General features: G+C 40.0%; 2 protein-coding genes across 2 annotated transcripts; one reads left to right on the top strand and one right to left on the bottom strand.

Annotated features, from left to right (window-relative positions):
- Positions 1 to 4,180: 4,180 nt before the first annotated feature.
- Positions 4,181 to 11,906, bottom strand: rtn4ip1 (reticulon 4 interacting protein 1; the record flags this gene model as incomplete). The annotated part of the gene is made up of 9 exons (XM_083907429.1): positions 11,582 to 11,906; positions 10,964 to 11,115; positions 9,691 to 9,759; positions 9,321 to 9,445; positions 9,173 to 9,221; positions 8,777 to 8,913; positions 8,469 to 8,652; positions 4,550 to 4,642; positions 4,181 to 4,306 (listed from the first exon to the last, which is right to left on the bottom strand). Exons 1-9 carry the CDS (start codon positions 11,892 to 11,894, stop codon positions 4,181 to 4,183), a joined length of 1,248 nt encoding a protein of 415 aa, XP_083763555.1. The 5' UTR covers positions 11,895 to 11,906.
- A 395-nt stretch (positions 11,907 to 12,301) lies between these two features.
- On the top strand, positions 12,302 to 15,485 carry qrsl1 (glutaminyl-tRNA amidotransferase subunit QRSL1; the record flags this gene model as incomplete). Its single annotated transcript, XM_083908172.1, has 11 exons — positions 12,302 to 12,325; positions 12,788 to 12,947; positions 13,026 to 13,124; positions 13,219 to 13,315; positions 13,404 to 13,565; positions 13,655 to 13,830; positions 13,950 to 14,062; positions 14,253 to 14,445; positions 14,525 to 14,642; positions 14,742 to 14,947; positions 15,179 to 15,485. 11 exons carry the CDS (start codon positions 12,302 to 12,304, stop codon positions 15,385 to 15,387), a joined length of 1,557 nt encoding a protein of 518 aa, XP_083764298.1. The 3' UTR covers positions 15,388 to 15,485.
- Positions 15,486 to 17,473: the final 1,988 nt, after the last annotated feature.

Genomic DNA, 17,473 nt, shown 5'->3' on the forward strand with positions numbered 1-17,473 from the left:
TTCCCATCGCCGGACTCTACCATCCGCTCCATACACACCGCTGGACACGTGAGTATGACGGCATATATAGAAAAGCATATAGAATGCTATACATGTCACGTTTGGATATGTGAAATATGAATGATGCACTCACTCTCTCTCACCTCTTGCTGTTCAGGAGCTCTCGCTGCCCTCCATCAGCCTGTTCGGCATGGCTGGCTGCAAAGGTCGCAGGGTGGTGTTGCAGGCTGAAGCTGTGAACCTGCAGCTGGCGAGCCTCAACACACGCATACGATCTGTGCTAGTGGAGGGAGGAATGTATGTCACTATTCTTGCATTGCATCTTTTTTTTTTTTTTTTTTTAAATCATCCTGTTGAACTGAGTCATGGAGGAAGCCACTGTGTCTCTCTGTAACAAAGTGGTCTGTTCAGACAGGCCTGGACTAGCTGGTTAGCATGGCAACCTAAGTAAAAGCAAAGAAACTATGACAGTGGAAGGAAAAGACAGGAGTTAGCGCAAGTCTTGCCTTGTTTCTCTGAGAGACAGATTCGTCACACAGAACAGTGCGGAACAAAATACAGAGCATGTAACAACAGTAATAACAGTACGTTATATGATAAAAGTACAGTAACATACAGTAAAATAAAATACACTAAATGCACAACAAATGGTTAAATTAATGCTGACAGGTCTGTTTTTTTAGTGTTGGCATATTTTCATTTCAGGGAATTTGTTTCATTCTGTTCTTGTTTTAAATCCAAATGCTGATTGTCCTAGTGCTTTTTTTGGATGTTTACCACGTTATTCTGACTCAGTACACGGAATACATGTAGCTACTGGCTCGTCCTTAACGTCACGATTGGCAGTGACCGAAGAAAATCCAGTATTGATCGGGTTCTACGCCTGCCGTTAATCCTTTCTTGATGGCATGTTTTAGCATGAAAAGCACATTAACCACTTTCATGTAAGTCAGAACAGTAACATTGTACCAGATAAGTTATGCAAAAGTTGCTTCTGCTTTTGTAGACATTTTTTTTTTCATGACTTTTATGTTGTTAAAGTGGATACGGATGGCAGTTTAACCCTCACCTGCCCCTTAGATCTGTGCCACAGGCACTTGGTGAATTGACGTGGGAATAACACACTCCTTAAATGGACATCCTAGGGCGTGTATAGCTCACATCTTCTTTACTTTACAAAATGTGTTGTTTTCGTCTCCTTATGTGTTGTTGAGTCATAGTTATGATTCATTTTACAGGAAATGTAAAAAGTGGGAAGCATGTAAATGATCGTAACGTTCTTCAAAAGGTTTGACAGGGACGCGTGAAATTCCCAAAAATGGTGTTAGCTCAGTTTTTCGAACTAGCACGTCAAAGATGTGAGGAACCCAGCAAGTCAGTAAAATGTGGTAGAGAAAAAAAATCTTACCTAATACACACTTGTCTTCTCTCCAGGTGGGTGTTGTATGAAGGCAGTAACTACCGTGGTCGACAGCTGCTTCTTCAGCCGCGTGAAGTGACCGACTTGTGCAAGTTAAACGGCTGGCAGCGGATAGGATCCCTGCGTCCGTTACTTCAGGTATAAAGGGAGCGATGAGAAATTAAGAATTTTCTCGTGAATGAAAACAAATACTTACCCATGCTTCTATATGCATTTCCGGCCAAAACAGAAACAGACGTACTTCTGTCTGCGGAACAGGGAGACGGGATGTATAATGTCTCTGACAGGAACTCTGGATGACGTTAAGCTGATGAGGATTCAGGCTGTGGAGGACACAGGAGGAGTCGAGCAGATCTGGCTCTATCGGGACGGACAGCTTACCTGCAAGGTATTCAACTATGTTAGCAACGCATAAAACTGGCAAAAGTCATTTTCTAATATGAATGGAAAAATTACATCCACAGCAATTTTAAAACTACGAAAGTGAAGTGAACATAACTTTATACTGTAGCTGTGCAAGTATGGCCTTAAAAATCTAGTGACGAGCACTGCAGCTGTCTGCAAGGAAGATCTGCACTGAGCAAAAATGCAGCAACAACAACAACAGAGAGAACTTTCACCTACTTTCCCCTTACGAACACAGGCAATTGTGTTTAAAGGAAAAACCCAACCCAGAGCTAGTGACATAAAACCCTATAGTGGAGTCTTGCTGTCATAATGCAGACCAGGAAACAACTTGTTTTCCTAACAGTCTTCAATAATTCCACTGGTTGTGTAACCAGAGGCTCAGAAGCTTTTCCATAGCTATTTATAAAACGTTCACCCTGGATCTCTATTTGTATTTATTGCAGTGTAGATTAAGAGTGAACATTAACGTAAAATACAGTACAGGACACTGCAGGTATTTTTCTACACTTTCACAACATGAATGATTTATAAACCAGACTTTGAGGAAGTAAGTAAAAATAATATGTAGTTACAAATTAACTCCGTTTCCTGTTTCTGTCTCCAGATGGTGGAGGACTGTTGCCTGGAGACGTCAAGCAATGTGGTGATGGCGGGCAGCCGACTTTGCGTTTCCCCAGAGCGAGGCAAGGAAAACCAGCTGTGGAACATCACGCCAGACGGCCTGGTGCACTGCCATTTCAAACCAGATCTGGTCCTGGAAGTCAAAGGTCAGAGAGCTTTTCTTAACCCGCGTAATCACTGATCAGCTCATTTATGTGGAAAAACTTCAAATTGCTCTGAGCTGCACCGCTCTGTGCCCATCCTGTAGCTCCATCTCCTGGTTATGTAAGGAAGTGCACTTGTGAAAATTGCAGTTTTTATCTATGACACACATAGACCATATCTGAAAATGGAGACAGCTATCAATCACTCTGGTGTCCAATCATGTGCTGGGTACATCATTTACAACATTCACTTATTTACTTACAATATTTACTCATGTAATAAATCCAGTGAGAAGTAGTCAATATCAGCTTTATCAGTGAGTGTATATAAATTTAATAAATAAATTTAAATTTAAATTTAACATGCTCTGCTGTCTCGTTTCCCCAGGTGGTAAACAATACGACAGGAACCAGGTGATCCTCAACACATTTGATGAGAGAAAACTGAACCAGAGGTGGACCTTGGAGATCCTATGAGAAGAGGAGCTTTCACAGAGCTCTGTGTAGCGTGTGACCCATTCCACAGACGTGATGTTTATGTGCTTCGTTTTTGTTTTGACTCTCATTTACTCTCATTGAGGAGTTTAGCCATCGCCTGGACCAATATTGTGACAACTAACCAAACTTTAAAGTGCATGCTCGTACATAGCAGTTGATGAAATGTGTTCCTCTTTTCTGTTAAGTAAAACATTGCTAATGTTCTAACACTGTATATACCAAAGAATATGTTGTAATAGCATGTAGTGAAAAATCTGCCCTGTTTCAATGCTGCATCTCTCCATCTTACCCTTCTACTCCATGGTTTCAGGACTGACAAATATGAATGTATACGTCACACTGACGGCTACAATATCAAGTCTGATGTGCCTACACTCCAAGATGCATCTAAAGATGTCTAAATTATGTGATATCCGTCGGTCAAATATGATCTATTGTAAAGTTTTGATATATTTTTAGGAACCCCAACAGATTTTACACTTTTACACAAACTTTCTTTCATTTGGTTGTACATAAGCATTACATGTATAGTTGTTGGTAGAAATTTCAATGCAGAACTGCAGCAATAATGTTGCCCACTGTTAGTTGTAAATATGTTAATGTGAAAGGAGGGAACGGTTACACATGAAAATAAACAATTGGTTGTATTTGGTGCATGTTTGTCTTTTTAATGTGTCTTTCTTTCTTAAAAAAAACTAGTTTGTTATACAGTCTAATAACCTGAACCCTGTTCAACAGATCTGCTATCACTATTATGAGCTACTTGTGACACAAACCTGTCAGTTTGATCCCTGGGCATATAAAGTTGTATCTGTCGCATTTCCACCTCATTCTGATGTTTGATTTGAACATTCTTCTCCATGTGTTGATGCCACACGATTGGCTGAATGCAGGAATTAACATTTCCAGATGAGTGTGCACAGTATCATGAGAGAATCATATTAAAAACTACACAAACCACCCAGGAAAGCAACTAAAACTGTAGTTACCTTGTTTATTCCCATGTACTGCTGGAGATCTATTGAGCTGGTAATCTGTGTTGCAATGATTATTGTTCGTTTAACTTAACGCAAGTGTCCAAGAGTCAGTGCTATAGGCCATCACCCTCTTTAATGACCTGGATCACAGTCTTTCCTCGGGCGTGACCCTTTTCCAGCTTCTCAAAGGCCTGAGGAACCTGGGAAAAGCTGAAAGTCTCCTCCACCACGGGCCGGATCTGATGGAGAGGAGACAGAGGAAGGTTAAATGCATGTCACACAAACCTCTTTTTTTTTTTTTTTTTTTACTCTGCAAGGAAAGCAGCAGTTAACTTCTGCAATTTCCTTTAATAATAAAAATGCTTAGCACGTGAAATTTCCATCAAGCAAAATGATTGCCAAATCTTTGTGAAGCAAGAACACTGCCCCCTACTTTTTAAGAATGTATCTACAGTTAATTTAAGTATAATGGGATGCTGTACCTCTCCTGCATCCACCATCTCTGTTACTTCATCCAGCGCAGGACCACTTGGTGCAAAGAATCCCCAACGGTAGTGAACTCCTTTCATAAGGTGCTGCAAGAAAATAGAGTAAGAGAAAAATAAAGACCAGCACTTTATTAACATTTTGGGATCTGAGCAAAGACAGACACTTTTATTATCCAACTCTCCTATAAACTCTCGTGGGGATGAAAACAGATCGCAGAGGAGGTGCGCAAGTGTTTTTCTCTATGATTATATTATGCTGAAAGGTTATTAATTCATCGTCTACCACTTTATCCTCTACATGAAGGTCACGGGGCTGCTGGCGCCAATCCCAGCTGACATGGGGTGGAAGGTGGGGTACACCCTGGACAGGTCGCCAGTCCATCACAGGGTCACATATAAAGACAAGTTATTATGGAACTAATCAATCACGGCAAAAAGAAATACTGCCTATTGTACCTTTAAACTTTTACTAGGTGGAGATATTATTGGATGGGTGGGAGTCCGTGCCAATCACATTAAATGCTTGAGTCAGTCTTTGCGTGTGAGCCTGTGCGTGTGTGTAGGGAGTTCTAGTGCACAGTAGTGAGTTACTTAACATGTTTGCAAGGATACCGTGATAACCAATCCAGCTGTTGGCGCTCTACTTTCCCTTGTGCCTACAAAGTGAGCAAAGTGCGTGTTTTTAACTTCCTGTTATAAAACCTACAGTACTTCTCCCACACCTTTTTACTCAAAGGTGTAATTGTGTTGTCAAATCATCAACAGCTTGACATTTCTGACAGAAAGATCCAGTCATCGACAACAAGGTGATGCGGCTGCAGCAGCTGGAAAAAGACACCTCTGCTGCATCGGTCTAAATAATCAGTATCAGACTGTAATTCTGATTGGGTCTGTGGGTGCTAGTGAGACATAATACTGCTATGAATCTGGTTCTTCCTGTGGGAGTGCATCGCTTCTAATCTCTCCTTCTTACATTGTCTACAGTAATAAAATCAGGGGTTTATATCGCCGTTTAATATTCCATTTGTATGTAAACAGAGGGAAATGAACATAACTTATGTGCCAATGAGGCCTCGCACTGTGCAGGCAGTGCTACAATTAAAAAAAAAAAAAAAAAAAAAAAAAAAAGTGTCTCTGGGGCTGTCCCGGAAAAGGAGGGCGATGTTTCGAGTTCATGAGTAATTCAGGAACAGTTTTACTCAAGTTAGTTAGCGATGAGGAAGACGAAATGCAAGACTTCGTTACTCATCTGTGCCGTTGTTGTTTAAATATGTATTTATTTGAATGTCACATCATTAGCATGCTGACATTAAACAGCTATGTGTTGCCAACAAGAGCTCTTGTTGTAATCTCATTTAGCTGTTTTTAGATGCATTTCTATTTTGTGTCCATCACTATGATAACACTCACTGCATTAACTGTTTTTATATGTTTATTGAGGTTCATGGATTAACTATAATTTGACATCTTTTGTGTTTTTTTATTTGCATTTGTAGTTTTATCTCAGAGTTTTAAAAAAGGGTTTATACTTTTTTCACTTTAGTCTTTTCCTATTCATTGCACCCGGTGTGGTGTTTTATTGCTGTATTTTCTTTGTAAAGTTTATTTTTGTATTTTATTGTCGTATTTGCTTTTGTATTTCCCTTTTATTGTGAAGCACTTTGAGCTGCAATCCTTGAAGGAAAGGTGCTTTATATGTATATACATATACTGTATATGTATATGTATATATGTGTGTGTATATAAATATTTACACACATATATGTACACATATACATACATATGTATACATATACATATATACACACACAAATATATATATATACATAAACACACACATACATATATACATACACGCACACATATACATATATATACATATTATTACATTAACCTTGGCAATTTAGCATTTGTGAATTGGTACCAAAAACAGGAGCTGCAGTAAAAGTAATTTGTTATGAAGGTATTTTGTTAATGTGACCTTGTGAAGGGACCAGAGTAAGAGTCACAATTAATTATTGATTAAAAGACAAGAAGATCATGTGGCAATGAAAGCAAGATTAGAATGAATTTGCATTTTAATGCATGTTAAATATTCTCCGTCGTTTCTGGTCTCAACCAAAATCGAGTGAGTAACTCTGGTTGTCTATTGTGTGATGTTGACCAAGTAGCCATTAAAGAGTCTTCCAAATTAATGAAAGACAATTTTGTTGTTTGTGTGAGAGAGAGAGCGAGAGAGGGGAGGGGTGGAGGAAGAGATAAAAGTGGCAATAGTTCAGAACTATTACTCAGAAGTCAGCAATATTAACTTAACTTGTTATGGAATTTCCAGAGGATTTCCACCAAACTTTGTTTCATGTAGGAATGTGAAAATGTAATTGAAATCGTCATCGCGATTATTCATTATAATCCTAAATGACCTCTCCAATGACAAATTTGGCATTAGATGTGATTGGATGAGTTACATTTTGGTGCATCTATTTGTACGAACACTATAAACCACAGTGACACATGTTTGAGTCGGTGAATTCTCTGGTTAAGACTTGAGGGTGGAAAAAAGCAGTAATGGTAATACACCGGTGTAAAACAGACACGCCACAGTTGCACTGTGTGCAAGCGTTGCTCTGCTTTTAACCACAGTGGGCACGACGACAGGATGCCACCAACACAGTGTGCTCTGTGTGTGTGTGTGTGTGTGTATTTCTGATACGAACAAGGAAGGATTAATGACGTTATGTTTCTTCGTATTTCGTATGTGTTAATCTCATGTAACAAAAAAAAGTCTGTGACTCGTTTCTGTTGCATGTTCACACCACAGAAACAGTGCTACCATAGTCACTGCATTTTTTTTTTTTTATTGGCGATAGTCTCCTTTCTAATCAGAAAGGAAATGACTGTTTTCACACACGACAATTCAGATGAGATTACCATCTGATTTGACACAGCTTATTTCATTTCCTATGCACAGTATAAAGGTTTATAATTAGAGAAAGAAGCCAGATTTTGCATGGCAGAAATCTGCATTGGTTGTTAGTACTAAATCATGATTTATCACATCTCATTTGAACAGGTTGCTGGAATTTAGTCACACAATTTTAAATGGGTTTGGCATGAGTCTGACATCGATACTAGGACTGCACTTGATGAAACACACATTAATGTTCGTTTAAGCAGAATCCATGGGAAGTTAGAGGGTCAGGTGATGGAAAGGTCAACAGCAAACATCAATTGATTTGAATGATGATTATTTCAATGTTTGTTTTGCAAATGTCGCCTTCCTGTTTCTTATTTAACTATGACGTGTGCTGCTGCCTTTCTTGGCCAAGGTCACCCTCATCTCAATGGGTCTTTTATCTGGTTAAATAAAATAAAATAAATTTGATGCACTGTGCAGAACTATTAAAAATCACACAGGAGACTAATCATGTGGTTGCTTCAGAGTTGCTCACAACTCTACTTGTATTTAATATTGTTTTATAGTGGTGAATTTAGTTTAATATAATGTATAATTTAATTTTTTTTATATTTATATCTGATTCTGATGTGTGCTTCAAAAGGCTTGAAAAACCTTGCCATTTTTTGTGCAGAATGTGCAATATGCTGCTATATTTCCTCGTTACTGTGAGTGTAAAACACGAAGGGGAAGCTCGACATGTGCAAGCCTTTGCAATACTGTAAAAAGTGCATGAGTGGATATGATTAAGAAGGGCCTCAAGATGCATGTAGATGCATGACAGTAGAGGACACACAGAGCTGGCTACTTGATATGTTTTCTTATAATGTAGAATGTAAAAGTGGCGCACCACCACACAATATATTGGAAACTTATTATTTATCCATCTTATTATAATGTAATAGATGCAATGTGTGCAGAACGAGCTAAATTGAATCTGTGTTTTTTAAGCACAATTACCTTGAGGGCCTTGGTGGCCACAGTAGCAGCATTCTGCATCATGCCATCAGCAATACCCAGCATGTCCGTGTTCTGGAGGAAAGGCGTCACTAGAGTGACATACTTGGCGCCGCACCATGGCTTGAGCAGAGTCGGTGCCCAGCGCTCTGTGTCCCCTCCAACATTATCCAGAATCAGGTCAAATCTTGAGGTGTGAAAAATAAAAGTAAATTAGAGGGAGAACCTGCAGGTGTGGTGTCATATGAGAAAACAGAGAGACACAGCAATTAAATACCAACATGAATGAAATGATACTGTGTGCGTCTCACTTGTCCAGTGCACTGAGCGGCTCCTCGACAGGCCCAGCAGTGTAGTCCACCACATGGTCCGCACCCAGCCCCCTCACAAACCCCTCGGCATTCTGGGAGCAGGTAACTGTCACATGGGCTCCCCACGCTTTCAGCATCTGCATACAAAATTATATTCCTATCAGCTGAAATATGAAAATATTCCTGCAAGACTAAATGAGGACAAAAGTCTCAATAATCATTCACATTTAGAGCAAGTGCACAACATATACTGTATATTTAGGTTAGGTTTTTCTTCCGCTGTCTTAAGTATACACGTGGATATTAACTTTAGTATAACTTACAAAACAAATACTGCACTTATAATAACACATACAATGTACTGCTTGGCGTTCATCATTGACCTTTCTTCCATACCTGGATAGCGAATGTTCCCACTCCCCCAGAACCTCCAAGGATCAAAATCCTATGGATAAGATGAGAAGCAGTTATTAATGTACTGATAATGTTTTTTTTATTACTATTACTTTGAACTGCTAGTATGTCAGTGTTGTTTTGTCCTCACCGCTTCTTGCCACAGTTGTCTTTACTGAGTCCGCCAGTGTTGACCAGTGCTGACCACGCAGTGGTTGCCACATAGGGAATGGCTGCCGCCTCAGTGTGGCTCAGTGACTTTGGTTTGTGGGATATCTGAGCACAGCACACAAACATTTATTATAGGATTACCTTCACCTTCATCGACTATCAATAGTGCACAATCTGAGTCATTCTGAATAAGTGCCAAAACAGCCGTGCCTGCTACAGCTCAACTTGATGTTTTGTAATGATCTGCTTGTTGTGTTTTTTTTTTGCATGCAACAGAAATAACTGACTGAAACTGTGACAGAAATTTCCAGCTAACAAAGCAACAGTATATGAGTTCATCATGACAATACCTCATTTGCACTCAGCACCACAAACTCTGCTAAGCTGCCCTGCTTCCATGGTGGGATAGCAGCCCAAACCTAGAGAACACACACAGCAACAAAATAATCATCAAGCAAAACTCGATCATTACATATTAATGTATAATCTGGCATGCAAAGTTGGTTTTAAAAGACAATAAATGTCCTGAAATGAAAATGTACATTCTGTACAATTTACAAAAAAAATATACAAATAATAATATAAAGTCTATAATAATTATCATTCCAAGAAATCATAAGGAATAATTATTATAAACAATCCGTGAGGTGACAACTGAGAATTGTGAACTGAAGAAAAAAAAACCCAGAACTGAAACATTTTTGAAATGAGAATAAGAAAGTGCACGTTTACAAGCTTGTGGCTGCGACTATCAGTTTCATTTCCAAGTAATTGACCAATTGCAGTCTCACTTGATCGAAACATTTGCTTGTTTTTCATTATTACGGAAAGGGAAATGCTGTGGTAAAAGTAGAAAAACAGCATCTCATGTGTTTATTACACTTTAACCTCATTTATAAAATTAACTATGTAACACTGGCTCTACACGCTGCAGAAAGTCTAAACTCATGTGTAACTTTCTAAGCCAAGTTGTGCTGACAGCGCATGATGCTGTTTGAGTTGATTGTCGCCACATAGCATTTAGTGCGGCCAGGAAATGATGGACTAGGTCATCCATTCTGCCTGCACACAGTGTGGTGGTATTACAATGTTAGCCACAAACTGACACATTACCAGTGACATGCCAACACGATTCCTGCATAACAGTGACTCGACAAGCCAAGGGCTCATCATCAGAGGTTATTTGCCTTCTCCATTCTCTGATGTATCTGAATGATTCTATAATATTGACAAATCTGTCTTTCCAACACAGCATGTTTTTATCTCGGACAAAATTTATACTCACACATAGGGGAGGAAAATATGGCTGAAACATCACAATAAAACTATTTCATCACGATAAATACCAGATAATGAATTGGTAATTGGTGATAATTCGTGGACAGAAAACACTTCTAATCCTTCAACATATTTTTGCACAGTACATAAATAATATTTAGATACAGTTTATACTGAACGTCTGTCAAATTATAAATGTATACTGTATATGTATTGTTATTGAATCACATTTACATGAAGCACTGCACAGGAACAGGCCGTTTCCATAAGCACTGGGCTTCCTGTTTGTAAAATGAAGTGTGCACACATGCACTTTGACTAGAGGTGTGTTGGTTGCGTTACTACCTCATCCCTTTCTCTGAAATATTTCACGTCCATGCCACACTCGATGATGACCCCCGACACGTCCCTCCCCAGGATGAGAGGGAATTCGCTGCCCGACTGCGCGCTGTCCAAAGGGTTTCTCTTCATAGACAGAGAAGCTGCACCATAGCCACCTGACAGGGAGAAAGCGTTTTGATTACATGCAGAGCTTATAACAGTTCAGTCATCAGTGAAATCTATGATTCAACTGTATTGAGTAAATCCAAGGACCTATGAAGGAACTACAAATAAGGAAGGTGAATGACTGAATTTTCATAATTAATAAATAGGTCAAACTTCTCATCACTCACTCACTCATCTTCTACCACTTCATCCTCCACATGAGGGTTTACATATTAATTGTCTGTTCTTTTGGATGTTGTGTTCACATGCTTTTGTAAGCATTTGAAAAATTATGTCATTACTTGTTAGTCACAGAGAGGGACATAAAACACACAATAGACAATATTATATGCAAAAGATCAACAACCCAACCAGTGAAACTTGTGAAAAACTGTCACTCTCTTTCCTCGCCCACACTTACCCACAAACTGTAATATACCAGACAAACACTGACTGAGTGGGGGGCTTTTTACTTACCTCTCATGCTGACATCGAGTGGGTTTAATCCCGCTGCAAACACTTTGACAATGACCTCATTAGGGAACGCCAGAAAGGGGAATCTTGCATTTTTATTGTAGCGTAAAACGTCATTGCTTCCATATTTATCAATGACCCAGGCTGGCATAATAGTCCTGCACCTGCTGGAGGTACTAAACGGGCTGCTTTGCCTAGAAAGTAATGTTTTTACATTCGTCGAAGTACTGAGACGTAACAACCACCTTTTATACTCTAAACGTCTAACACAAGTCATACTTGAAATCTTAAATAGCACAGAAACTGTCGCAGACATTTTGTGGGACTGTACTAGTATTAGCAACGCATTTACTTGCTGTTTCGAGTCAAGCTGTACACGTTACTTTGCCTGTGTTAAAGTTCATTAAAAGCCACGGCTACACTGTGACTAAAACCATTTTCTTCCGGTGTAAACTGTTCGTCCTTGTCGGTAATATACACGCTTTAATAAATCTATAATTTCAAAACAACGTCCTCTTCCGTGACATGCCTCTCCCTCCACCGGCGCGCTGCACCTCTCACTCAGCGCCTAAACCAATCAGAATGCGCTTTACTAACCGGCTGTCCAATCACAGGAAGCGCTGTTAGACTGTGGCGTCAGGAGCAAACATGGCAGCCTTGTACAGCGGCAGCTACTGTACACCGTGAAGGTTGTTAATAACTTGTCACAGAAACATTGTCAACATGCTGAACCTGACAATAAGAGAGGTCGGTGTGCGTTTTTACTTATTGGCTAACCTTAGTTCTCCATGTTTTGTCATTTATGCTGTATTTTAGCTTAGCTTCACTTTAGGTTTGTTTATCGTTACTCATTTGGGATGTGCTCCCTCCTGACAGAAGCTTAAAATGCATTCCAGCAATATCAAAACAGTCAAATATTAGAAATGCAAGGTCAGTCAAATAAGTTATTATTTATATTGTCAATAATAGAGGTAGTAATTATGCAGACCACTATCATCATTTATAAGCTGCATTATGATATTGACCAATTCTATGACCAATTGTTCTGTGTGCAAGAATAACTAATTCAGGTATATATTTTAATTGTACTGTTTTGTGTATAATATCTTAATATCTAAATAGATTATTTATTGATACTGATGGAAACGTGTGCTTAATTTGTACTAGTCGAAAGGTTTGGTTTTAAAGTGTTCACCATTGTTTTTTCAGGTGTCTTTGGCACTCAGGGAGGGAAGGATTTCGGCAACGGAACTTTGTAGGAGGTGTCTGAACCGCATCAAGAAAACTCAGCATCTCAATGCGTACATCACTGTGACAGAGGAGCTGGCACTGAAGCAGGCTCAAGAAGCAGACAGCAGGCTTCAGCAAGGTTTGGACACATGAGGATGTGTTTGCGTCTCTCCTGCATGGAGTCACAAGGTGACTGTTTGACTTTGTCCCTCATTAGGTGTCTCCAAAGGTCCTCTAGATGGAATCCCTTTTGCAGTTAAAGACAACTTTTGCACAGAGAATATCAGGACCACATGTGCGTCCCGGATGCTCAGAGGTACTGCATGTCTGCATATCACCTCAGTGTTAAGTTACCATGTTCCACTTTATGTCAGTCCACTAATGATTACTTGTGACTGTTTTTGCTGCAGAATACTCTCCACCTTATAATGCTACAGTTGTTCAGAAGCTCCTGGACCATGGGGCTATCATGGTGGGGAAGACCAATATGGATGAGTTTGCTATGGGGTAAGACCTTAGGTATATTTTGTCATTTCTTTTTTTAATTTGAATAAACAAAGAGTACATTATTTTTTTTATTTTTTTCCTTTCAAAGTGCAGGCAGCACAGACGGTTCTTACGGACCAGTAAGGAATCCCTGGGGCTATGCTGCTCCCTACAGAGAACAGACAGGGGCAGCGCCAGAGTCTGATTGGGTCATCACTGGAGGAAGTTCAGGAGGAAGTGCAGCAGCTGTGGCTTCACTCACCAGCTATCTGTATGGAAACGCATTAATTTATATTAAAACAAATACATAAGTAATGGTGCTTGCATATTAAAATTGGCTTTTTTGTAATTACTTGACAGGGCTTTGGGTTCAGACACAGGTGGTTCTACACGTAACCCGGCGGCACTCTGTGGCGTTGTGGCCCTGAAGCCGACCTACGGTCTGTTATCCAGACACGGTCTTATCCCTCTTGTCAACTCTATGGACGTTCCAGGCATTATGACACGCACTGTCAGTGACACAGCCATCGTCTTAGGTAGCAAAACATATAGTGTGTGTCATGATAGACTCTGAAGGATAGTGTGCTATTCATTTTACATGCCATCCTCAAATAGTGAACTGTATAGCTGAGATTTTATTAAAAATGTCACACAGGAATACTCCAAGGCCTCGATGTAAGAGACTCAACGACAATTCCTTCCCCTCCATCCCTGACGGAGCTACCTGAAGACTTTGATGTTAAGAATCTCTGTGTAGGCATCCCTAAGGTGAGCCATTAACTCTCTTCTGTAATGCCATTCTCATACTCATACTCTCATAATAATACACAATGTATGTGTGTGTAAAATATTTGATATATTATAATATAATATTTGAATTCAAAAAAATCTGTGACATACTTTAAGTTTTTTTTAAATGTTTTTTTCCCCATGACTACCTTTTCCTTTTTTTTCCCAGGAGTACCACGCCCCTGGACTGTCTGTGGAGACTCGAGCTCAATGGAGTCGTGTTGCCGACATGTTTGAGAGAGCTGGGGCGAGGGTGGAGCAGGTATCACTCCCCCACACTCAGTTCTCCATTGTGTGCTACCACGTCCTGTGCCACGCCGAAGTGGCTTCTAACATGGCCCGCTTTGACGGGCTTGAATATGGTATGAACCTGCCTGCTCTATAGACTCTATAGATGGTGACAGTGGCGATGTATTTTGATTTGTACCTCTTCTCTGTCAGGCCACCGCAGTGAGGTGAACAGCTCAACTGAGGCCATGTATGCTTCAACGCGACACGAGGGCTTCAATGACGTAGTGAGAGGAAGGATTCTTTCTGGGAACTACTTCCTTCTCAAACAGTAAGACAATAGACTGAACCTTTGCAGACTATCATGCTTCAGTTCCCCCAACTTCAAACTGTTAAAACTCTAAAATGTGTTTTTTGGTTTTTTTTTCAGGAACTACGAGCACTACTTTGTGAAGGCCCAGAAAGTCCGCCGGCTTATTGCCGATGACTTCAAACACGTGTTCAGCTCAGGTGTTGACGTGCTGCTGACGCCCACCACTCTGACTGACGCAGCCCGCTACTCCGACTTCACACAGGAAGACAACCGAACGCGCAGCGCACAGGAAGACGTCTTCACTCAGCCTGCCAACATGGCAGGTACAGAGAGGAAAAAAAAAAAAGAGACATTTTTAGGCAGAACACACTTAAGTTTACAGGAAGTCCTGCATGCGTGGATACACTTACATACACCCACACAACTGTAACTGAAACCTTTCTATTGAAATAAAAAGAGAAGTTAATTTCTTCATCACTGAAGGCCAAAATGAACATCCTACCCCAAAACAACCCTCATAATCACTCTATCTTTTAACTCTTCTCATCCTGCAGGTCTACCTGCTGTTTCAGTGCCAGTTGCTTTATCAAGGCGAGGGCTTCCCATTGGTTTACAGCTCATTGGACCTGCTGTCCAAGACATGAAGCTGCTCAGCGTTGCCCAGTGGATCGAGCAGATGGTCGGCTTTCCCTCCATGAGGGACAATGACAACTCCAGGAATGAAATAGGAATGACTGAAAGGGAGAGGACCTCTGCTGTATGACTATGAAAAACTATGGACACAAGGAACCCAAGTACATGTCCTTAATGGAAGGGAAACACATGAAATACTCTCTTACTACATGGATCATATGCCGGGTGGAGGGAATGCCTGTCAAATGTTGATGAAGATGTTTCTATTGCTGTTAAATAAAAGTTGATTGTTATTGCAAGTGTATGCATTCCATTACCAGCACCAGATAAATCAGGTAGCAGGGCTTGACCTACCAGGAAATGTATCTGCACATTTAGCCCACATGGCTATAGAAATAAGCCAGATTGAAGAAAGTGACAAAAAGAGTGCATTAATGTCACAAATTAAAGCTTTATTCAACCCACAAATGTTTTCGCCTACAGCCAACTACTGAAACAGACTAATATTATTATTATTTACTATCATTTTGTCCTAAAGAAAACATAAAAGTAGAAGAAAGTTGAAAAGGCAACTCGGGTAGAAGAACGACTGATTAAACCATTTAAACAATAGAATTAGGAGGCCACATTGCAACAAACCACATGCATTTGCATATTTAAATATTAGGTTTAAAACAAATGTGCATATCCATTTTACACAAGCATGTTGCAGACTGCAGAGAACCCGTGTGGGGCTTTTGTTTCCTTTGACATTTTTCTCTCCGGATGAGTGGATTTACATGGTGTAACCCCCTCTCCTCTCTTTCATCCTCACTCCATCCCATCCCATGCAGCTTTTTCTTCCCATTGCTGGCTATTTGATCCTGATCTCTGTGTTCATATACGCAAATATCACCTTTGCTCAGGGCTGACAGGAAAGGTTGTGCAGATAAAAACTCCCTACAGTGAGCAAATACAAGAAACATTTATTTGAATAATGCAATATCACCAGCCATCATCAGGAGACAGTGCAGTAGTCTCCTGATGTGGATGGTTGTGTAAACTGATGCACATCTTTAAACCACATGTAAAATGACACGGATGTTGTTTTTTAACCACCACTTTTGTTTTTTAAACCACTCGTTCACAGCATTATATGATGAGACCAAATTATTTAAACTGCTCCTAGTATGTTGATGTGTTTATGGATCATTCAGTTCCTTCTGTTGAGAGGAGATATGATACGATTTAACCGTATGCGTGTAAAAATCTAGGTGTGAAAAACAGGAACAGGATGAAGGGTGTGTTGATTTATACGCAGCATTTGACTACAACCCCCCACAGAGCTCAACTGAGACTGGAAGTGGAGTAAAGTTTCACTCAACCGAGACTCTAACATCCAGACAAAGTGTCAGCGGTTAGTGAAGTGGAGAGAAAAAAAAGACGGAAAAAAAACCCCACACACACAACAAAACAAGTCATATTAAAGAAATAAACCAGTTAGATCTTGTATAGGTAATTGTTTTATTCGTTTTTTCTCTTCAAGGTTTTGATCAAGGTTCCACATTTATACACAGGATGTGGTTTACAGCGCACATCTCCATTTCCCTGAAGCGATGATAATGATGCCTTGATGCACAATATGTGACGGGATCGGTGTAACAACATATGGTTAATCCATCATCTGTATGAAAAGACACAGAATGAGTCGCAGAGTGACGGGACAATGATCTAGAGTAAAATATATATATATTTTTTAAAACTACACATACCGTAATGGTGTCGAGGCCTTGACGTGTTGGTCAGTTAAATGCCACACACAACGTCACTTATTATGGTTTTAAATGTCATTCATGGGTCGCGATGTAGGTCAGATGTGATTCACTGATGTGAATCCTGATCATCGTCTGTGTCAATCCTTCAGGTGATGTTACAGACAAAGGGGTCTGTCTTTATACATGGTGTTATCTTCATTTTATGGGCCAAATTTTATGGGTTTTTTGGCTCCAGATTATTTCTGCTTGAGCCCTCTTGGGAGATGGGCTTCTTTAGAGGTTGCAGACGCCGTTATTAACACAAAATATGACTGATGAGCAACAGACTCTGGCCTTTTTAGACACAATGTGAAATTCAAACATTTCACCTGTGACTGCAGCCAAAACACTTATCACAGACTGCAACCTCATGGTCTTTAAAGTACACATTCCTGCTTTTGCAAACAGCAGGTAAGATGGCTT

This window comes from Microchirus variegatus, assembly GCF_963457635.1.
Source record: "Microchirus variegatus genome assembly, chromosome: 21".
NCBI classification, from domain to species: Eukaryota; Metazoa; Chordata; class Actinopteri; order Pleuronectiformes; family Soleidae; genus Microchirus; species Microchirus variegatus.